This window comes from Manis javanica, chromosome 6 (assembly GCF_040802235.1).
Source record: "Manis javanica isolate MJ-LG chromosome 6, MJ_LKY, whole genome shotgun sequence".
Classification (NCBI taxonomy): Eukaryota; Metazoa; Chordata; class Mammalia; order Pholidota; family Manidae; genus Manis; species Manis javanica.
This window is the reverse complement of record NC_133161.1, coordinates 51079650-51103923: the sequence shown is the minus strand read 5'-3', so window position 1 is coordinate 51103923 and position 24274 is coordinate 51079650. Positions and strand designations below refer to the sequence as shown.

Below are 24274 nucleotides of genomic sequence, written 5' to 3'. Positions count from 1 at the left end.
GCTTCCTCAAAGACACTTTCTATTTCTCTCTTCTTCTCTTCTCTATTTTGTGTATTGTCTCCTCCACCAAATCTAGTCTTCTTTTAATACCCTCCATTGTGTTCTTCAATGATTGGATCTCCATCGTAAATTTGTTCCTGAGTTCTTGAATGTTTTTCTGTACCTCCATGAGCATGTTAATGATTTTTATATTGAAATATCTTTCAGGAAGATTCATGAGGTCAGTTTCATTTCAGTCTTTCCCAGGTGTGTTCATAATTTTGCTTTGAACCAGGTTCCTTTGATGTTTTGTAATTTGTTTGTGGTGCCCTCTAGTGACTAGAAGCTGTACTCTGGAGGTGCTCCACCCCTGGAGAGATGTTGGGGGTCGCAGAGGAGTCTTGCTGGTGCTTGGGGGGAGGAAAGAGCTGTTTCCTGCTTCCCAGCTGCTATGCCTGTCTCCACTGCCTGAACCAGTGGGCGGAACACACAGGTGTAAGCCTCTGTGCTTATGTTTGTAGCTGCCATAGGTGGGGCTTCCCTCTAGCTGCCCTGATGCCAGGGCAGGAGTTGCGGGTTTGCGAGCCTGAGCCAGGTGCAGGCTAGCTGGGAGGAAGACACAGCAGGCTGCATATCATGGTGGTGGGCCTTGGACCTGCATAGCCAGCGAGGGGGATGGAGTGCCTGAAGGTCTTTTAAGCTCTCAACCTGCTGGGAAGAATGCATCTGGACAATTTTGTCTATTTGTCCTTTCTTTTGAGCCATAAGCTCTGTGCAATCCTTGCCTCTTTAGCCGCCCTCCTGCTTTTAGGAAGTCTCTCAGCCTGCCCACCCAGATCAGCCAGATATAAATCCCTGTTTTCCACAAGCAGCTGGAATCTCTGTCTCTCCAGGTATTCCACCTGTCTTAGCTTTCCAACCACACTAATCACCAGAGCACCATGCAATGTAAGTTCCTGCTCCCAGAGCAGATGTCCAGAGCTAGGTGTTCAGCAGTCCCAGGCCTCCACTCCCTCCCTGCTCTGTTTCTCTTCCTTCTGCCGGTGAGCTGTGGTGGGGGAAGGGCTTGGGACCCATCTGGTCATAGCTCTGGTATGTTACCCTGTTCCGTGAGATCTGCTCTTTTCTCCAGGTGTATGCAGTCTGGTGCCGCCTTCTTTCCTGTTGCTCTTTCAGGATTAGTTGTATTAATTATATTTTTGTATTAAATGTGGTTTTAGGAGGAGGTCTCTGTCTCACCTCTCACACCACCATCTTTAATCCAATCCCTCTAATTCCTTTTTTAAAAAACATTCTTTTTTAAACTTCATGAATACTAGCCTGTTTTTTAGTATACAAAGACTATGTTCCTGTGGTGTTGATAAACCAGGTTGGCTAAGTCTAAAGTTTTTATTTTTTAAAAGTTTAAAATTATTTTTTATTGAAGTGTATACAATAAAATTCATAAATCTTAGTATATAGCTCAATGAATTTTGACATGTGTATACAGTCATGTAACCATCACCCAAATCAAGATCTCAACCATTTTCATTAATTTCTTCTCCCTTTCATCTATTTTATCCATCATCCTTCCTCCTGCTTCCCCCCACTTTGACAATCACTAGTTTATTCTCTGTGTCTATGAGTTTATTTCTGTTTTGCTTGTTTGTTTTTTAGAATTAGCATATCAGTGAAATGATGGTATTTGTCTTTCTTTCCCCTACTTATTTCAGCTAAGTCTAAGGTTTTAAAGAAGTATTTACCAATCTAATGGTAGGCTAGAATTGAAAGTCCATTGATATCATTTAAAATTCTGCAGACTTGAAGCTTTACTTTCATTATATAAAGGTTTAAAGAAAATACTTAATTTTTTCTCATTTTTAATTAAAAATTTATCAAAGTTATTTGTGATTTTGTAAAGTTGTAAAAGTATCTCTTCAAAGCCAGTGTTGTAAGTAGTGACTTTAGACTTATTATTTTAGTGTAACTTTTGCTCACACCAATTTACAAATTTCTTGATCTTTTCTTTTTGCTATTTTTTAATATACAGATGTGTCAGCATCAATCTTCATTTTGGAAATGACCTTTCAGATGCTATACAAGTGTTGGATGAAGAGTGCTTTACAACCCCAGCTTCTTTGAATGAATTAGAGAGAATTTGGACAGAATACAATCTGGCTCAGGAAAAGATTCAAACTTGTCAGAATGTGGTGGGTCAAGAATTTTTTTCTTTTATGGTTTTTATCTGTTGAACATAAGAAAATGCTGTTTTGAGAAGGCAGAAGGACTGAGATATTGTAAGGATACTTTGCATGAAACCTTTAACACAGTATCTTCATATTAATAATTTTATTCCCTTTATTGCCTTGTAAAAAAAAGGTAGGATAGATACATAGAATTGTGGATAAAGGTTAACAAAATCTTTTCCCCTTTTGAATGAGAATTTGACCTTTGGTTAATTTCCTCTCTATGTTCCCTTGATAATTGATAAAATGATATTTTAGTCATGTTAGGCAACATTGTTTAGGTCAATAAAATTGCTGATTGGTTAATTTTAAATAAACTGGGAAGGATTATAAAATGTTGTTACCAAATACTTGGTAAGGACTCTTGCAACTGGGCATACCCCTGAGGGACCTGAAATCTATGCCTGTAAAATATTGTGAGGCATGAGCCTTTTAAATCAGGTTGGCTCCCACTAATGTGTTCTTGTCTTCTGGACTGCAATATTGGATTCCACCTTATTATTAAATGCTATCTAAGGTACCCATTGTTAAGAGGTAGTTATTCATGGGCTAGGTAGGGGTATGAAGAATGGAATATTTTATATGAATTCTTTTAAAGTACATTTATTTCGTCTTGCAGTTTTCTTTAGTTTTATTATATTGAGCTGAGCACAATTCCTTATTTTTCATTTAAAGGTATTTGGTACAGAAATCATAGCTTTCCATAGTATCTGTGAGCTCTGTACTTCTGTTTGGTGTTGTCCCATCTTAAGTATGTTGGTTTCTGTCTCTGGAAGATTGTTCCCTGAATGTCTTATTCCCTATTCATCCTTAAGTTGGTCAGTTGGCAGCATAACTAGCTTTGAATGAGAAAAATGAGTAGAATAACTAGGCTTTTGGAAATTCCAGGAATGTGTAATTTGGAGAAGGGATTATATTTGGGTTATTTTACATATTAGACTATAACTGGTCACTTCTGATTATGGAGGAAAAAAAGTGACAGAAGTAATAGTTTTTGAATCTGAATGAAACACAGGTAATGATATAGTTACTTCATAAACTTTTTCTTACAGTGATTTTAAAATGGGCATTTTTACTCCCATTTTATTAATGAGAAAGCTGAGGCCCACAGTATTTAAGGAAATTGCTCAAAATGTTAATATGGAATTCGAACCCAGGTGTGTCTGGCTGCAAAGTGTGTTCTCTTAACATTTAAACCATACTGCCAACACTAAAATACTTCATAATGCATTTTCATATAATAAGATGGAAAAGAACTGCTCTTCTATTTTTTGCTTTGTTTTTTGTGGTTTGAGCATAGGAAAGTGATTCAGGACAGAGGGAGAGAGTTTAATATAACTCTAGGATTAGGTATTCTAGTAGAACAAATTTCTTTTTTTAAAGCAGATACTTGTTTCTGCTACTGTTAGTGTTTCAGGACTTCCTTTAAGGCTTCATTGCTCTAAAGTTCATTTTAGAGACTGAAGAGTAGATTGGATAAATACAGAGTAATAATTTTCACTCATATAAAGTTGCCATTTTATTTCCCTTTATTTAATTTGGGTCTTAGTATTGTTGTTTGCTCAATTTGGGCCTTAGTATTGTTATTTTCATTTTTGTATTTTGCACAGCTCCTTAACTTGATTGCCATGTATATTTTTGGTGAAAAAATTTTGTTCTTTTGTCTTTATGGTTAAAATAGTCTGGTTGAGCTTACACAAGAAGAGTATCATAAAATTCAGGCTTTAAAGTGTATGTACTAGACACTGTTACAGGTAGCAGAGACACAAATTTGTTTATGATCCTCTCTTTCTGTCTTTCTTATGTATGGGATAGATGTATAAATAGTTTCAATATAGTTTGTTAACTACTATAACAGACAAAATGCAGAGGATTCTTGGATATCTCTCATACCTATTTACAAAATAATCTTTTGGGCAAGTGGGGGTTTTATCTTGGTGCAGATGAATGAACCTTAAAGATCAGTTGATGAAGGAATTGAGGGTAGGGTGGGAGTAGGAGGGAGGCAGTGTGTAGATAATAATAGGAACTTGTATAATTTTCTTAAGAAAAGCAAAAATTTTACTTTTGCAGAAATAATGGGAAAAATAAAGATTAGAGCAAGATTGTTGAACTTGAATGTCATTTCTAGTTACAGGAAAAAAGCTCTTTGTCAGTTTGTTGATCTAAAGAGCAAGGTGTTTTAAGGATTAGTATGTTTGGGGGATATAATGTTAAATTTTACAAGGTCAGTTTTTTTCACATAGGTCAATGTGTGAAAAAACACCTAATGAATTAACAATGGTTATTCTTTTTCCTTCCTCCAGAATGAAGGGACTATTTTGATTGCTAAAAGAAATGAGCTGCAACAAGAGCTGAAATTAGCAGTTGAAGTTTTTATTCTGGAAGTAGATGAGTTACCTCTTAATAAACGCTTGAAAACGTTGCAGGTTGGAATTTAAAAATTATTAAATATACATTAAAATATGTTTATCATTTGAGGTGAAATTAACATTTACCTTGAGACTTCAGATAGTACTGATGGTTGCAGAAGTTTTTCTTTGGTGAATTTTAATTTATTTTCAGTGGAATTAAAATTTTATATTAACACATTGAATTTGTTTATGTATATATGTATATCTATCCTACAAACAAGGTAAAATGGTCACACATGTTAGGCTTGCTAGAGCAGTATTCATGGTGAAAACCCATAGAGTTGGGAGCAGTAGAAGGCATCTGAGTCCCTGTTGCCCACTGCTTTCGAGGAGAAAATCTAGTAGGGCCACATGTCAGAGTTAGGAGATGGATCCTGGCACTTAAGTTATAGGGTGTTAAGATCCATGATCAGGGATTAGAGTACAACAGCTGTGTGATGTTGTGGAGCCTTGTCTTTTTAGCTCTGTCCTGCCATTTCAGCAGTGAGTTTAATTTGGAGTGAATTAGCAGGACAGTATAATCATTCTACTTAGGAACATATTTCTTTCTACTTACTCAGATCTTTTCTAAATGTCCTTTAGTGATGTTTAAAATTTTTCTCTGAAGGACTCATGCATTTTCTTCATTTAACTTTAAGATATTTGTAGTTTTGGTTGTTTTTGTGAATATTATCTTACTTTCCATTTCCTAACTATTTTTGTTGGTGTAGAGGAATGCTATTGCTTTTTCTATATTGATGTTTCTCTGGCAACTCTTTTTTAGTTCTCATTTGTCTGTTGATACCCTTTGAGCTTTCTGTGTGGTCATGTCATTTGAAAACAATATCCCTTTTCTACTTCTGTCTTGTATGTATCTGACTTTTTTTTATTAAGGTGTCATTGATACACACTCTTATGAAGGTTTCACGAGAAAAACAATGTGTTTACTACATTCAGTCTTATTATCGAGCACCCCCCCTCCCCGCCATACCCCATTGTAGTCACTGTCCATCAGTGTAGTAAGATGCCACAGAGTCCCTATTAGTCTTCTCTGAGCTACACTGTCTTCCCCGTGACCTCACACTGACTTTTTACTGCTTCGGTCGGTATTTTTAATACCAAATTGAAGAGTAGCTTGTTAGCTGGTGTCCTTGTCTTATTTTGCTAGAGAGTTGGAGAAAAAGATATTCAGGGACATTTGGGGTCTGTCTCTTTTTGTCCACCTAGATGAAAATGTAGTTTTGATGATACTTTGTATGGTTCAGAAGCCATCAGAGTCCTGGTTTGAAACATTTTCTTAAATGGAATTGCATCAATAGTGTTAAGTTCTTCCAGAATGGTAAAGTATGCTTTGCATGTAAAAAGGCAGTGGCATAGTAAGAATTTACCTGTCTACAGTGCAAATTCTACTTTATCCTGTAAGGTCTGTTTTTCTTCTCATTAGCTGTTAGGAAACACAGGTCTGCAACCAAGATCATTTCTAAAGTTCTTTTTAAAATTTATTCTTAACAAGAAAAATCTTTTTGCCATATCAGGTTTGTCTCCCTTTTTACTGTTCCCCTAGGTCACCAGAATCTTTAAATTAGGTCTTTAATCTTCCCTTTATTTTGGTGATTAAGTTTGATTCTTTTTATATTCTTCAAGTACTTAAGAGATACAACTTACACTTCAATGAGGAAGGCCAAAGAGATTAAAATTCATGATTTCTGATTTCCAGTATCTATTAAAACTTTTTTTGTGGTGATTTTTCAGGAATGTCCCTTACAAGTCAAAAAGGAAGTATATTGTAGATTTTCTTGGTATGCAGTTCCTGTTGTTTTAAGCTTTTATCTTAATGTATTTTTGCTTACTTTTTGGTCTTGTTTTGGACTGCATGGACTGAGTTATGCAGTTTATCAGTTTTGAGATATTTTTGTTGTATGTTCTACTTGGTATATTTTGTTATATATACTAGTTAAAATTGTTCAAAATATTTCAATGCTGTATTGTTGGATATTAATTATTCACAGTTGTTATGTATTTTAAACTGTTTTCTTTTTAACCACTGTGTATCTTTGTGTTCCGCCTTAAGTTGTTTGGGGATAAAATTTTGTTCCCTTTTAAAATTCTTATACTGCCTGTCTTTTTGGTTACTATTTGCTTTGTATCTCCCCCCCTTTTATTTTAAATCTCTCTCTTACATGACACACTAATGGATCATTTTTAAAAAGAATCTAACCTATAAATCTTATCTTTTTATGAGTAACTTTATTTATTTATGATCAGTACTTTCTTTTTTTTTTTCTTAAAAAAGTTGATATACATTCTTATGTTAGTTTCAAATATACAATACAGTGGCTTGACGGTTATCCATATTATTAAATCTTACCCCCATAAGTATAGCTAGTATCTGTCAACATAGGAAAATGTTACAGAATCATTGGCTGTATTCTCCATGCTGTACTACTATCCCCATGACTAACCTACATTATGACTGAGAATTTTTGTGCCCCTTAAACCCCCTCCCCATCCTCACCCACCCACCGTAAACTCTCCCTCCTGGTAACCACCAGTTCCTTTTCAGTGTCTGTGAGCCTACCGCTGTTTTGTTCAGTCTGTTTTGCTCTGTATTTATTATCCACAAATAAGTGAAATCATATTATCTGTGTTTGTCCTCCTGGCTTATTTCACTTAGAATAATGCCCTCAAGTACATTCAGTTGTTGAAAATCACAGGATTTCTTTTTGTTTTATGGCGGAATAATGTTCCATTGTATATATATATACCACATCTTTATCCATTCATCTGTTGATGGACACTTAGGTTGCTTCCATATCTTGGCTGTTGTAAGCAGTGCAGCAGTAAACATGGGGGTTCATGTATCTTTTTGGATCAGGGATTTTGTTTCTTTGGATAAATTCCTAGAAGTGGAATTACATGGTTGAATAGTATTTCTATTTTTCGTTTATTGAGGGACTGCATACTGTTTTCCACAGTGGCTGTATCAGTTTACATTCCCACCAACAGTGTAGGAGGGTCTCCTTTTCTCCACATCCTTGCCAAAACTTGTTATTTCTTGTCTTTTGGATGGCCATTCTGACTGGTGTGAGGTGATACTGTGGTTTTGATTTTCATTTACCTGATGATTATCCATGTGGAGCATCTTTTCATGGGCCTGTTGGCCATCTGTATTTCTTCTTTGAAAAATGTCTGTTTTTTTTCCCCAACATTTTTTAATTGGATAATTTGTTTTTTTTTTTTTGTGTGTGTGTGTGTGTTAAGGTGTATGATCTCTTTATATATTTGGGATGTTAACCCCTTATTGGATAAATCATTTACAAATATATTCTCCTATACTGTAGGTTATCTTTTTGTTCTGGTGATGGTCTCCTTTGATGTACAGAAGCTTTTTAGTTTGATGTAGTCCCATTTGTTCATTTTTTATTTTGTTTTCCTTGCCGGAGGAGATGTGTCCAGGAAAAAACTGCCCATATTTATGTTCAGCAGATTTTGCCTGTTTTCTTCTAAGAGTTTTATAGTTTCATGTCTTTTATTCATAGGTCTTTGATCCATTTTGAGTTTACTTATAATCAATACTTTTATATAACTTACTTCTGTAAATTTTTTTCCTCCTATTTTGCCCTCTACCCTTAATATCTTAAAATGGTCACTTGCCTTTGATATATCTTCCTCTCTGTTTATATCTCCTTCCCAAAAACAAACTAACCAACCAACCACAGTTGATATTTTAGATTTTAGTCATAGACTATTGTGGATATTGTAAATGATAGCTCAATTAAATAACAAACTTTGGAGTTATTTTCTAATTCTTATTTCAGAAGTTGGATATCTTTTTGTTTTTTTTCTATGTGTTGGAGTGTTTCTCTAGGAGTGCTTTCCAAGAGGTCCTTCGGTGGTATTAAATGACTTGAGATATTTAAACAATTCAAACATTTAAACAATCACTTACATTTAAAACAATTGCTTAGCTTGCTATAAAATATTGGGTCCAATAAAGGCCTTTATTTCTTTAGAAGTTTAACAGTAATAATTCATTTTTTTATAATTTCCATAGCCGTTGATATCAATCTTATTTTTGTCCTGTGATACTTTTTCTCCTGGAAGCTTAACATTTTCTCTTGACTTTATTACAAAATTACACTAAAGCATATATATTTAGATTTAATCTGAGTCAGTTCAGTCTGAGGTTTTTTTTATCTTTCTTTAACTGTAAGAAATATTTGATAATTATTTCTTAAAGATACTGTTCTCCACCCCTGCATATCCCATTTATTCCCACTTATTTTTCTCTCATTTTTGGACTTCTGTTAGATGGGTATTTCTATATATTTTAATTGTTCATCCATTGTTTTTTCTTTTTATCCCTTTCTGTGTCTTTTTGGAGGGATCCTTGACTTAGCTCACTGATTCTCTAGCTATATTCTTTCTGCCATTTAGCCAATCCATTTTGTTCTTTTATTTCAGAGATTATTTGTTTCATACCTAATAACTTCAGTTGGTTATTATTTATATCTGCTTGGTTTTGCTTTGTATTTGCAGTATTCTTTCTTTTTGTTGAGAATATTTGTTATGCTTATTTTGAGTTCTTACCAATATATGGGCCACTGATCTTGCTTCCTTTTTAATGTGGTGGCTAAGTTTATCTTTCTTTCAGAGTACCTGTATTATTCACATATTTCATCCTTCCTAACGTCCCCTCAAGATCTCATACTCTGTTGGAGAACTATAAGCTATCTTAGTTTTGTGCTGTTATGTAGCTTTGGGATAGTACAGTAGAGGTCCCTAAGGAGATGTGAAAGCTTGGACTATGACTTCAAAGACTTCAGGTGGGTTTAGGGAACAGGATTGGGTTGTTTCTTTGAGCTTCTAGGGTTGCAGTCTGGGTTCAGCTACTTTCTGTTGGCTTCTGTTCTGGATGATCTTACTCTTCAGTGTACCTCCCAGTCTCTGTACCTTGGCTACTGCTCTTTTCCAGTGGCTACCACCTTGGATGGAACTGTTACCAGGTATTCAGGGGAAAAGGGAAGAAAACAGAATGCCCGAGGGCTGGCCAACCCTTCTGTACTGGCTATCAATTCTTGCTTCATCTAAGTTCTATGATATACTGTATAAACCCATTGCCTCTTGCTTGGGCTGCCGCTTTCTGAGAGCTCTCTGTCTCTTCCAGTCCTTTAAAAAATGCTTTTAAGTGTGTGTGTGTGTGTTTATATAGTAAGTCTTTACTTAATTGGAATTATTTGTATATTTTGGTCTGTAGTTTATTTTTATTTAGCAAAAGTTATTGGAAACTTCCATGTCAGGATAAAACAGTAGTGATTCTTATATAAAGTCAGAGAAAAGAGGGTAATTTCTACTTAATTAAAAATCTAAGAATATAAAGCTATTTGTAATCTTAATTCACTTGATAAACTTTTGCTATTATAAACCAAATAAATCATTTTCTAGGTAGTTTTATGTTTTCATGACTGCCTATTTATTCTGTTTTATTTATAAAATTGTCAATGATAGGGATTCCACATACTGCTTTTCTGTCTCTTAGATTCTGATACAGAGCTTGAATTGTAATATGAAGTTAAAAAACTTTATTAAAACAGAAATAAATATTTGCAGGATTTGTCAGCCTCTTTAAAAGCAGTATATGGACAGGCCAAAGAAGGGACAAACTCTGAGGAAATACTTAAGAAATTTTATGACTGGAAGTGTGGTAAAAGAGAGGAGTTCACCAGTGTTAGAAGTGAAACAGACGTTTCTCTACAACATCTTGTAGCATGGTTCCAGAACACCTTAAAGGTAATAAGAGTTCTTGCCCAGTGGTATAGTATAAACCAAAGAATATTAAAAAAACTTTCAAATGTAATTTACTTCTTTTCTCAGAAGGTGGGGAGAAGGGGGAGAAGCAGATAGAGAGAGAAGGCTGGGATGGAGGAATAAGGCATTCACATATGTATATTCTCTATTTAGGACATATATGAAAACTGCAGTTAAAATGTAGGTGTAAGATAGCATTGTAATTTATTTCAAGTGTAATGTGTATTTTATAGCTACAGTGTTGAGATAAGAGTATGTATATATACATGTGCTTTAGAGGGTAGTAAGTAGGTTTTGTTCTTTTTTTTTGTTTTCTTTTTTAGCAAGATACAATGTGTGTTTTTTTTTAATTTGACCAGAGTATTTTATTTTCTTCACTAAATTACCCTATGTAAAATCTTAAATTATTACAACACTATATTTAACCATCAGTTGTTAGGCATATTCTTTTTTTTTTGACATAATGTGTTTTTTTTTTTTTTTTGACATAATGTGTTTTAACATTAGTTGGCTAACTAGTCATGCTTAAAATGTTATGCCAGTTGTTTGACAGTATTTAAGTCTTAAGTTTTAGGTATATTAAATATCTTAAAGAGATCTTAAATAAATGTGGAGTATTAGTTGATATTATATATTAGAAAAGATGTTTTATTGTAAAAACACCATGTAATTTTCCAAAAGGCTTGGGAGCATGTGGTCTTATGTAATGTACTCAGAATCCTAATTAAATTTTGGCCTAATTTTGTTAATGATTCTCTGTTCTTTTGACTGCTTAAAACTTCCTCAGCAAGGGCAAGGACTCTGATGGTGTCATTTACCCTATTTGTGTGAATGATTTCTAAATATGCATTTCTAGCTTTGTTTTGGGAAAAAATCTTTAATTTCTAGCTACTTCCAGAACTCTTCATTTTTGGTACTTATGGATATACTAACATCCAAGTTATTTCTTTGTTTTCTTTTGTTATTGACCATAACTATCTTTCTGTTTAGGTTAATATCAGTTACCCTTTTCTTTTCATTTCCCTAGCTATTTTCCAAATCCAGATCTCCATAATCACAAATCTGAATCTCTGAAATCATAGTGATTGCTTGTGACCTTTATGTTTCATTTTATAGTTTAGGCCCCTAATTTTATTCTATTTAATACCTTATTAAGTCTATTTCCTAGTAGAAAATACCTTGGTTGTCCTAATGAGATAGAAACTAGATAGTTTTAATCTCTAGACTCCTAAATACTACTAAGTCATCAGTAAGTACCAGGTATAAACATACCTCTTCTTTGTTCAAGAGTTGACATTGCCTGCCTGCTACCTGTTAGATTTAAACTTGCTACCTGAGCATTCAAGGCTTTTTATCATCATCTTTTAGTCAGGCTGCCTCTTTTACTATTTACCAAAAAGTCATGGTCATGTGCCTGTTTTCCCCCATACTTTTCATCTGTGTTTGTCCTCTCACCTCTCTTAACTACTAATTATGTTAAAAATCTGTGTTTACCTTTTTGTTGCATAAGTTTTATGAAGCTAGTCCTTTATCTTATGTATCCTTATTTCTGCCACATGACCCAATACATAGTCTAATGTTCCAGGTATAAGGGCACAATACTAATTGAAATAATTAATGAAATAGTTTATATTTTTATTTTTTCAAATGAGGCTTTTGACTTGTCTGTGGGAGAATCACTGACTTCTGAAGACACAATTGGTAATATTGATGAAATCCTTGAGAAGACTGAGTCAAATGTCTGCAAAGAGCTGGAGATATCTCTGGTTGTGAGTATTGATGTTCTTACTGCTTTCTTTGAATCAGTATGGTTTCTGTTGTTGGTTAGAAAGTAGTAAGATTGGTATTAAGTGGTCTTCTTATAGGCAGCCTGTTTGAAATAGTAACACTGTCAAATTCTAATCCAAACACAATGCAAAGTCTTATTCTTCCACAGGGTGGTATTTTCATTTTAATAGGGCATTTTACATTAAAAAAATAATGTTTAATTGTAGAAAGATTCCTCTTAATCTGAGTGTATCAGTTTTCTGTATCATTTGATTCTTGAGTCCATCATACCCAATGACTATAAGAAAAGACTCTTCAGAGTTTGTGAAAACTTGAAATAAAATCTGGGAGAGCCCTGTAAATGGATACACAAAATGGATTAGTAGCTCCCTTTCTCTGTTGTGTATATTCGCTATTGCTGTGTCAGGCTAAAAATTAGTGTAGCTCCTCAAAAGAGCATTTTATAGTTAATATAGTTAATATTGCTCACTGGGACTCTTTCCCAGTTTTCCTAGGATGCTTACCAATGTCTCAGTGGTTATGTTCTTCATTTTACTTGCTTCTTTTCACTTTTGGGATTTTATTCAGATTAGCATTAAAAAATACATATGCATTACTGTATTTCCCTATTGTCAAATAGTTCTTACCTGAATGGTTTCATCAGAGTTGATTTTAGAAGTGGTTGTTAATAGATGATTTCTAAAAATAAAGTGTTGAAGTTCTATATATTTTTAGTTCTTAAATTTAACAGATTAATATCACTTATTTCCCTTCACTCCAGACAGCTTTAGGAATAATAATGTAATGAAAATAAAATTTCCGTATGAACATCTTTGACATCTATCTCTCTTTCTAGAAAAATATTTGTGTTTAAGAAGTATTTTAAAATGGATACAGAAATTTGTTACAGCCATTATTTTTAATTTTACCCATTGTTATTGAAAATTTTAACTATTTTGGATACTCCTTTGTGTACATTTCCGTGTGTGATTTCATTCAGGAGCAAGGTGATGCAGACAAGGAGATCGTTTTAAATACATACAACCAAGTGCTACAAAAAATCCATTCAGAGGAAAAGCTTATTGCCATGGTACAATCCAAGTATAAGGACAGTATCGAGGTTAGAATATGCTTTATTTTATTGGTTTTATATATCTATACTTTGAGGTTTTAATACTTAATCTCAAGTAGTTTTAATGTTCAATATGTAGGTAAACTGTTTTTCATTACTAGAAAAACAGTATAGCTATCATTAGCCACTATATGATTAAGTTCACCCCACAGAGGAAATGGCAACTTCACTGATACAAATATATTGAGTTTTTTCATTGTCTTAAATCTTTTATTTCCTTATTTCCTTAAAAAAACATAACCTATATCATTATTCTTTCTGCTTATACAACTTTACAGTAGAATGTGCTATATAATGAAAGATAAGAAGAAATAAAAACATTGATTATAATCCCCTTAGCCTAAAAGACACTGACAGTTTCAGAGTATTTCCTTTTTGGATGGTGACACATGTATGCATATATATATCATGTGCATTGCATTATTTTCTAGGTTATTTTGAAAATGTTTTCTTCATTTAATGGCGTATTAATGAACATTTTCCCATATGATTAATAGTTACTCTATACTGTCATTTTGAGCTACTAAAACATCATCCCAGAATATATATACATTATTTAACCTTTCATGTTAGACATTAAGTTTACTTCCATTTTTTTTACTATAAGTAACACTGTACATAATCTTCATGCATAATTTTCTGTGGGTACATAATTTTGTATACATAATTTTCTCATATCAATCCCTAAAAATTGTTAATTACTAAGTCAGAAGGAATGAACATTTTAAAAAGTTGATACATATTGTCAAAGTACTTTTGGGAAAGGTAATTTCAATTTACAGTCAAAAATTCCAATTTACAACCTTTCTGCAAAGTGTGTCTCACTCTGTTTCAGCCTGAAATACTTCTTTTGCCTTTACTACCTTGATTGCTGAAACTGATATTCTTCTCAATAGAAATGTGGATAATTAAGAAATCAGTTGGTAGAATTGTGTATTGAAAAATGTAGAGTTTCTTATTTCAGTCTGAACTCAATAAATACTAGTTAAATCTTTTTTTGTATTAATGTTTTATCATGACTATTTTCCATGTTGTTTCATATTGTTTCTTCTTTTTTTTAAAATTTTGATATCATTAATGTACAATTACTTGAACAACATTATGGTTACTAGGCTTCCCCCATTATCAAGTCCCCCCCACATACCCCATTACAGTCACTTGTCCATCAGCATAGTAAGATGCTATAGAATCATTACTTGTCTTCTCTGTGCTATACTGCCTTCCCCATGACCCCCACCCTCCACATTATGTGTGCTAATCGTAGTGCCCCATTTACTCCCTAATCCCTCCATTCCAACCTACCCTCCCCAGTCCCTTTTCCCTTGGTAGCTGTTAGTCCATTCTTGGGTTCTGTGAGTGCTGCTGTTTTGCTCCTTCAGTTTTTTCTTTGTTCTTATACTCTACATATGAGTGAAATCATTTGATACTTGTCTTTCTCCACCTGGCTTATTTCACTGAGCATAATACCCTTTAGCTCCATCTGTGTTGTTGCAAATGGTAGGATTTGTTTTCTTCTTATGGCTGGATAATATTCCATTGTGTATATGTACCACATCTTCTTTATTCATTCATCTACAGATGGACACTTAGGTTGCTTCCATTTCTTGGCTATTGTAAATAGTGCTGTGATGAACATAGGGGTGCATACGTCTTTTTCAAACTGGGCTGCTGCATTCTTAGGGTAAATTCCTAGAAGTGGAATTCCTGGGTCAAATGATACTTCTATTTTGAGTTTATTGAGGAACCTCCATACTGCTTTCCACACTGGTTGAACTAGTTTGCATTCCCACCAGCAGTGTAGGAGAGTTCCCCTTTCTCCACATTCTTGCCAGCATTTGTTGTTGTTTGTCTTTTGGATGGAGGCAATCCTTACTGGTGTGAGGTGATATCTCATTGTGGTTTTAATTGGTTTTAATTTGCATTTCTCTGATGACTGGCAATGTGGAGCATCTTTTCATGTGTCTGTTGGCCATCTGAATTTCTTCTTTGGAGAATTGTCTGTTCAGCTCTACTGCCCATTTTTCAATTGGCTTGTTTGCTTTTTGTTTGTTGAAATGAGTGAGCTCTTTGTATAATTTAGATGTCAATACCTTATCAGATGTCATTTATGAATATATTCTCTCATACTGTTGGATGTCTTCTTGTTCTACTGATGGTATCCTTTGCTGTACAGAAGCTTTTTAGTTTGATATAGTCCCACCTGTACATTTTTGCCTTTGTTTCCCTTGCCTGGGAGATACGTTCATGAAGAAGTTGCTCATGTTTATGTCCAAGAGATTTTTGCCTATGTTTTTTCTTAAGAGTTTTATGGTTTCATGACTTATATTCAGGTGTTTGATCAATTTTGAGTTTACTTTTTTGTATGGGGTTAGACAATAATCCAGTTTCATTCTCTTACATGTAGCTGTCCAGTTTTGTCAACACCAGCTGTTGAAGAGGCTGTCATTTCCCCATTGTATATCCATGGCTCCTTTATCGTATATTAATTGACCATATATGCCTGAGTTTATATCTGGACTCTCTATTCTGTTCCACTGGTCTATAGGTCTATTCTTGTGCCAGTACCAAATTGTCTTGATTACTTTGACTTTGTAGTAGAGCTTGAAGTCAGGGAGCGTAATTCCACCTGCTTTATTCTTCCTTCTCAGGATTGCTTTGGCTATTTGGGGTCTTTTGTCATTCCATATGAATTTTAGAACTATTTGCTCTAGTTCATTGAAGAATGCTGTAGGTATTTTGGTAGGGATTGCATTTAATGTGTAGATTGCTTTAGGCAGCATGGCCATTTTGACAATATTAATTCTTCCTAGCCAAGAGCATGAGATGAATTTCCATTTATTAGCATCCTCTTTAATTTCTCTTAAGAGTGTCCCATAGTTTTCAGGGTATAGGTCTTTCACTTCCTTGGTTAGGTTTATTCCTAAGAATTTTATTCTTTTTGATGCAATTGTGAATGGAATTTTTCCCCTGATTTCTCTTTCTGCTAGTTCATCATTAGTGTATAGAAATGCAACAGATTTCTGTGTATTAATTTTGTATCCTGCAACTTTGCTGAATTCATTTATCAGATATATTAATTTTGGAGTGGATTCTTTAGGGTTTTTTATGTATAATATCATGTCATCTGCAAACAGTGACAGTTTGATTTCTTCCTTGCCAGTCTGGATGCCTTTTATTTCTTTCTGTTGTCTGATTGCTGTGGCTAGGACCTCCAGAACTATGTTGAATAAAAGCAGGAAGAGTGGGCATCCTTGTCTTGTTCCTGATGTTAAAGGAATGGCTTTCAGCTTCTCACTGTTAAGTGTAATGTTGGCTGTGTGTTTGTCATATATGGCCTTTATTATGTTGAGGTACTTGCCCTCTATACCCATTTTGTTGAGAGTTTTTATCATGAGTGGATGTTGAATTTTGTTGAATGCTTTTTCAGCATCGTTTGAGATGATCATGTGGTTTTTATCCTTCTTTTTGTTGATGTAGTGTATGACGTTGATGGATTTTTGAATGTTGTACCATCCTTGCATCCCTGGGATGAATCCCACTTTATCATGACTGATGATCTTTTTGAAGTAATTTTGAATTCAGTTTGCTAATATTTTGTAGAGTATTTTTGCATCTATATTCATCAGGGGTATTGGTCTGTTTTATTTTTTTGTGGTGTCTTTCCTGGTTTTGGTATTGGAGTGATGTTGGCCTTGTAGGATGAGTTTGGGAGTATTCCCTCCTCTTCTACTTTTTGGAAAACTCTAAGGAGGATGGGTATTAGGTCTTCACTAAATGTTTGATGGAATTAAGCAGTGAAACATTCTGGTCCAGGTGTTTTGTTATTAGTTGTTTTTGATTACCAATTCAATTTCTTTGCTGGTAATTGGTCTATTCAGATTTTCTTTTCTTTCTGGGTCAGCCTTGGAAAGTTGTCCATTTTTTCTAGGTTATCAGTTTGTTACCATATAATTTTTCATAGTATTCTCTCATAATTCTTTGTATTTCTATGGTGTCTGTAGTGATTTTTCCTTTCTCATTTCTGATTCTGTTTATGTGTGTAGACTCTTTTTTTCTTATTAAGTCTGGCTAGGAGTTTATCTATTTTGTTTATTTTCTCTAAGAACCAGCTTCTGCTCTCATTAATTGTTTCTATTATTTTATTCTTCTCAATTTTATTTAATTCTGCTTTAATCTTTATTATGTTCCTCCTTCTACTGACTTTGTGCCTCACTTGTTCTTCCTTTTCTAGTTTCATTAATTGTGAGTTTAGACTGCTCATTTTGGATTGTTCTTCTTTCCTGAGGTAACCCTGTATTGCAATATATTTCCCTCTTAGCAGAGCTGTTGCTGTGTCCCACAGATTTTGTGTTGTTGAATCATTGTTGTCATTTGTCTCCATATATTGCTTGATCTCTGTTTTTATTTGGTCATTGATCCATTGATTATTTAGGAGCATGTTATTAAGCCTTCATGTGTTTGTGGGCTTTTTTGTTTTCTTTGTGTAGTTTATTTCTAGTTTCATACCTTTGTGATCTGAGAAGCTGGTTGGTACAATTTCAATCTTTTTGAATTTACTGTGGTTCTTTTTTTGTAGCCTAGTATATGATCTATTCTTGAAAATGTTCCATGTGCACTTTATCCTTTTGCTTTTGGATGGAGTGTTCTGTAGATGTCCGTTAGGTCCATCTGTTCTAATACGTTGTTCAGTGTCTCTGTCTCTTTACTTATTTTCTGTCTGGTTGATCTGTCCTTTGGAGTGAGTGCTGTGTTGAAGTCTCCTAAAGTGAATGCATTGCATTCTATTTCCCGTTTTAATTCTGTTAGTATTTTTTTCACATATGTAGGTGATCCTGTGTTGGGTGTGTAGATATTTATAACAGTTACATCCTCTTGTTGGACTGACCTCTTTATCATCATGTAATGTCCTTCTTTGTCTCTTGTTACTTTCTTTGTTTTGAAGTCGATTTGTCTGATACAAGTACTGTAACTCCTGCTTTTTTCTCCCTGTTAGTTGCATGAAATATCTTTTTTCATCCCTTTACTTTCAGTCTGTGTATGTCTTTGGGTTTGGAGTCTCTTGTAAGCAGCATATAGACGGTCTTGTTTTTTAATCCATTCAGTGACTCTATGTCTTTTGATTGGTGCATTCAGACCATTTACATTTAGGGTGATTATCGGTAGGTATGTACTTATTGCCATTGCAGGCTTTAGATTTGTGGTTACCAAAGGTTCAAGGGTAATTCCCTTACTATCTAACAGTCTAATTTAACTCACTTTGTGTGCTATTACAAACACAACCTAAAGGTTGTCTTTTTTTTTCCTCCTTTTTCTTCCTCCTCCATTCTTTGTATGTTATGAATCATATTCTGTACTCTTTGTCTATCCCTTGGGTGCCATCTGTTTAGCTTTAGGAACACTTCCATCTATAGGAGTCCCTCCAAAATGCACTGTAGCAGTGGTTTGTGGGAGGTAAATTCTCTCAACGTTTTCTAAAATTTTTAAATCCCTCCTTCAAATTTAAATGATAACCTTGCCATGTATAGTATTCTTGGTTCATGGCCCTTCTGCTTCATTGCATTAAAATGTGTATCTTGCCATTCCCTTCTGGCCTGTAAGGTTTCTGTTGAGAAGTATGATGGTAGCCTGATGGGTTTTCCTTTGTATGTGATCTTTTTTCTCTCACTCTATCTGCTTTTAAAAGTCTGTCTTTATCCTTGATCTTTCCTATTTTAATTGTTATATGTCTTGATGTTGGCATACTTGGGTCTCTTGTGTTGGGAGATCTGTGCACCTCCATGGCCTGAGCTCAGCTTGGTGAAGTTTTCAGTAATTACATCCTCAATGGCACTTTCTGTCCCTTTCTCTCTTCTTCTGGTACCCCTGTAATACGAATATTGGTCCATTTGGATTGATCACACAGTTTTCTCAATATTCTTTCATTCTTTGAGATTCTTTTTTCTCTTTGTGCCTCAGCTTCTTTGTATTCCTCTTCTCTAATTTCTGTTCCACTTACCATCTCTTCTACTACATCTAATCTGCTTTTAAATCCCTCCATTGTATGTTTCATTTCAAATATGGAATTTCTTAATGATTGAATCTCTGACTTAAATTCATTCCTGAGTTCTTGAAAATTTTTATGTACCTCCATAATCATGTTTATGGTTTTTATTATGAACTCTCTTTCAGGCAGATTGGTGAGTTCAGTTTCATTAGGCCCTTTTTCTGAGGTTTGTGAGATTTTGGTCTGAACCATGTTGTTTTGACATTTCATATTTCTCTGTGGTGCCCACTAGTGCCCAGAAGCTCCAGTCTCTGGAGCTGTTCAGCCCTTAGAGTGAGGCTGGGGATCATAGGGGAGTGGAGCTGGTGCCTGGGGTTAGGAAAGATCTGTTTCCTATTTCCTGTCTGCAGTGCCTGTCTCCAGTGTCAGAGCCAGTGGACCAAGCACACAGGTGTAAGCCTGTGTGTTTTGCATCTCTAGCTGTTGTAGGCAGGGCCTCCCTCTGGCTGGCCTGATGCCAGCACAGTGACTGGAGTTTTGTGAACCGGTGTTGGCAGGCTAGGAGGAAGGCGCAGCAGGCTGTGTGTCACAGTGGGGGGCCTTGGAGCTGAGTAGGCAGCCAGGGCGATGGGGCACCCGAAGCTCCTCAAAGTTGCCAACCAGCTGGGCAGAGCGCACCCAAACAACCTTGTCCAGTTCTCCCCTCCCCCACACAGCAAGCTCCATGCAAACCCCGCTCCTTCAGCAGCACTCTTGCTGCTAGGAAGCCTCTCAGACTGTCTGTCTTTCCTCTGACACAGAGCGGCTGGTGTGGATCCCCTCCTCCACAAATGGCCGGAATCTGTCTCTCAAGCACTCCACCTGTCTGAGCTCCCCAATGTCCAGAGCACCACACAGTGTAGGTTTCTGCTCCCAAAGCAGACCTCCAGGGCTGGGTGTTCAGCAGTCCCAAGATTCCACCTCCTCCCCTACTCCATTTCTCTTCCTCCCACTGGTGAGCTGAGGTGTGGGAAGGGCTTGGGTCCTGCCTGAGTAAGGCTTTCGTACATTACCCTGTTCTGTGAGGTCTGCTCTGTTCGCGAGGTCTGCATGCAGTCTGGTTCAGCCTTCTTTCTTGTTGTTTTAGGGTTAGTTGTATCAGTTAACTACATTTTCATACTATCTGTAGTTTTAGGAGGAATTCTCCATCTCACCTCTCATGCTGCTGTCTTGAATCTCACTAGTTGAATCTTAATAGAGAAATGGTCAGTAAGTTTTCAATAAATATTGTCTATGTTTTGAAAATCTAACTAACTCTTTCTCTCACTTAGTTTAAGAAGATTATTGAATGTTTAGATAAGAGTCCCAATGTGGATCACTTGCTGTCCATTAAAAAGACGCTGAAAAGTTTAAAAGCTCAACTGAGATGGAAATTGGTTGAAAAGAATAATTTGGAAGAAGTAAGGAAACAGTTGGTTCTTAATGAACTCTATGTGTACCTCATTTTACTTGGGCTCTGTTTCATCAAAGTAATGCATAAATACACTATTTAAAAGAACTGTTATTTACATTTTGTTTTATATATTTTATCTTTTTTTCCTCTGTGTATGTAAATGATATTATTACATTAGTGTAAACTTTTTGCCATGTTACTAAATGTTTTTTAATAACGATTAACATGGCTGCCTTGGTTTTCAGGAACATTTTAGAATAATATAAAAAACTTTAGGTTTGAATTGTCATAAGCCTATTATAAAAGAAACCTACTATATGCAAGGTAATGGGGTGCTTCCCCCAAATTAGAAGTTTTACATAAAGTATTTTTAAGATTATGATGTCTTTTGTTAACTCTCTCTTTAATGGCTGGACATACCATTTCTTGCAAAAATTTAAAGTTGTTTTCAAATGGTAATAGAACTTGGGAGAATTAGGACACTCTAATCTGGACTAACCTCTTTATTTAGCCTGAACTTTGTGTATAAATTGGTTAATTCTTTGTGTTCCCTTGAGGAGTCAGTATATGTACAAAAGGGATCCACATTATGTCTTAATCCAACTTGAATTAGCTTTCTTCCTCTTTGGAGCATTTAATTGGATATGGATTGGACCTACTTTAATAGTTTAAGATTTTTCCAGTTTTATCCTATTCTGTCTGTAGGGAATGAATGAATTTTTTAGTTTAACTTTTTAAATTTTGAAGAAATATCCAACTTTGAAAACATATCTTTTTCTAATTGAAATATCATTGTTATACAATCTTATATTGGTTTCAGATGTACAACAAAGTAGTTGAACAGTTACCTACATTATTAAATCCTCTCCCCCTCTAGCATAGTTACTGTCTATCAAAGTAGAAAGATGTTACAGAATCATTTTCTTTTCCATGCTGTACTACCATCCCTGTGACCAATTTATATTGTGATTGAGAATTATGGTGCCCTTTTATCCTTGTCTCCCTCTCCTCAATCCGCCCTAACCCCTCCTCCTTGGTAACCACTAGTCACTTCTCAGTTTCTATGAGTCTACTGCTGGAAAACATATATTTTGGGCTTGCTTATTTATTATCCTTATAGTTTTGGAGTTTTTGTGAGTCCAAGTCTTTCCTCCAGTAGACACACCACACACTGACTCCTTTTTTTTTAGACAACTCTCACGTGTAAATCAAAGCTAGGGAATTTAATGGTTCTCTGGTTCCTATTCTTGACATTTACTTTATGATGGTACTCAGTCATCTTTGAAAGTCTACAGCAAATTAAGAGAGAAAAATCTATGTAATTGATTTTATGTCTTTATTTTTTATAATTCCTTTTTCCAGGTTTTGGAAAAGTCAGCATTAGAATAATAGTAATTCAGCAAGTGTGACGAGTTAGGTATAAGTGTTATGTGCTAGGTATAGAAGTTGCATTAATTCTTACTAGAAAAACTTGTTTTCAGTATGCTTTAATAAATCTGTAAGGATACTTTTTTCTTTCTGATTAAAGTCTGATGAATATGATGGATCTCAAATTGAAAAAATAAAACAAGATATAACTCAGTTGCGCAGTAGTGTCTTCCAGGAAGTTTATCACGAGAGGGAGGAGTATGTAAGTATTTGATTTTTTTGAGGTTTTGAATTAGTTTTTACTCTAAAAATTGAATTCAAGTATCTATTTTATGAAAGTGGACTATAATAACAAGGCTGGAGTGTGATTATACTTTGCACATGCTGCTTGTTTTCTGTTTAACATAAAGCCTAAAGATTTTTTCCTTTATTAAAATCTATATGAACATCATTTTAGCATAAAACTGCAGTGAAAACATTAATGGTGCAACATAATTTAGTTGAAGAATATAACAAAACTACCTAGTTTTGGGGAGGAGTTACATCTTTAAGTCTCCATTCTGCACTCTTTTTTGTGATCTTGGGAGAGACAGTGTATTTCTTCTTTAAAAAGAGAAGAATATTGTATTTTATGTTTCAGGGATGTTATGGGGAAGAAGAAAGACAAAGTGCTTTGAAAAATAAAAATACTATAAAAATAATAGACATTTTAAGTATTATACCTTATTTAACAAACTCATCTGACAGTGTATACTTACTTCACTATTCACCTTATGAACCTTGGATTAAAGAGCTATCTCCCAGTGACTTGACAAGTGTCTAAAAGCTTAAGTACTTAATAAACATGTGGTAAATGATTTCTGCGAGTCCTTGATTTTCACATTTACTTCCAAGGTGGTTTTTATAGAGCTACATCTTTTATCTTTTTTTCAAAGCTTTTATGATTTATTTCCTCAATGAAAAAGCCATTATTTTTAAATGTCACTGTGCTCTTAGTATTTTGAGAAATGACAATTTTATGATTCAGACTGGTGTATCAATACACTTTTTAATTTTACCTTGAAAGTAAGTGTGGGTTTTGACCATAGGCAAGATTTTGTGCCTAAATATTTACACCAAACTTGGAATTGGTAAATTTTTTCTTGTGTTATTGAATGATAATTTAGATTGAAGATGACTTCATTTTCATTTGGTATTTCTTATAGTAGAAGGCAAATCAGTTATGATATATCTTACTATGCTATGTATCTTATTAGAATATATATCTTACTAGATATATATTAAGGGAATTAGTGGTATGTTATTTTTTCCTGAAGACCAACATGTCACAAATATATATTGATCTATAATAAAAATATTTTTTAAATTTAGGAGAAGCTGAATAGTTTGGTACACAAGTGGTTCCCTGAGTTGCCTCTGCTTTATCCTGAAATAGGATTACCTAACTACATGGTGAGCTTTATTTCCCCTGAGGGAGAGTAGTAATTGAAAAGTGATGATGTTAAAATTGTGTGTCAGTGTTAAATGTATAATATCTTTACTATAAAAATGTTCCTGATGAATAGTTTCTAGGTATTATTAAAACCTTTTCTCAAGACTGTCTTTAATACTGGCATATTTTGTTTTACTATTCATATTATTTGTATGTTTTTCTCTTTTTTTTTCCTATTACTCCTTCAGTACATTGCATGATAGTTGAATACAGGTGTTTATTGTTGAAATGACAGGAATTTTAGCTGCTGTTGCAAGAGTTAGAATAAAAGCAGGACACTGCTAATCTTGAGGAATTTAAGCAGAATGTATCTTTAAAGTTACAGCAAACTGGGAAAAAATTCTAGAGAAGTTGGTTAAGGTAGAGATTTAGCATGGGTGTAGTTTTGTAGGCAGGCAGGATGTAAAGCCTGGAAGGTCGAGAATGGCAGTTTGGAGCAGTACTGGCAAACTCTGGCTCTCAGGGCAGAATCTGTTAGCTCTGTGTGTTATGAGGGACTAGATGAAATTTATTCTTTAACATTGTCATTAAATTCATGATAATAGCTTAAAGATAGGATAAAAAGTAATGTACATATAGACTGTGAACTCAAATATGTAAGAGTAAAGTTCTGTAGATTGTTAAAGCAATTATCATAAAATCTTTCCAGATTAGATTTTAAAATAATGTGCAGCTTTTCTTGCTTTTATTTAACT

At 34.6% G+C, this 24274-nt stretch overlaps 1 protein-coding gene across 4 annotated transcripts in view; it reads left to right on the top strand.

Moving 5' to 3' along the window:
- STK31 (serine/threonine kinase 31) overlaps positions 1-24274 on the top strand; it is a 110928-nt gene that overhangs the window by 34123 nt on the left and 52531 nt on the right. For all 4 annotated transcript variants that reach the window (XM_073238695.1, XM_073238693.1, XM_073238696.1 and 1 more), the window contains 8 exons: positions 2009-2168; positions 4511-4633; positions 10208-10387; positions 12058-12174; positions 13173-13292; positions 20598-20726; positions 22248-22349; positions 23459-23539. In XM_073238695.1, the coding sequence (XP_073094796.1) occupies positions 2009-2168; positions 4511-4633; positions 10208-10387; positions 12058-12174; positions 13173-13292; positions 20598-20726; positions 22248-22349; positions 23459-23539 (1012 nt within the window). The remainder of the gene's footprint in view (positions 1-2008; positions 2169-4510; positions 4634-10207; positions 10388-12057; positions 12175-13172; positions 13293-20597; positions 20727-22247; positions 22350-23458; positions 23540-24274) is intronic.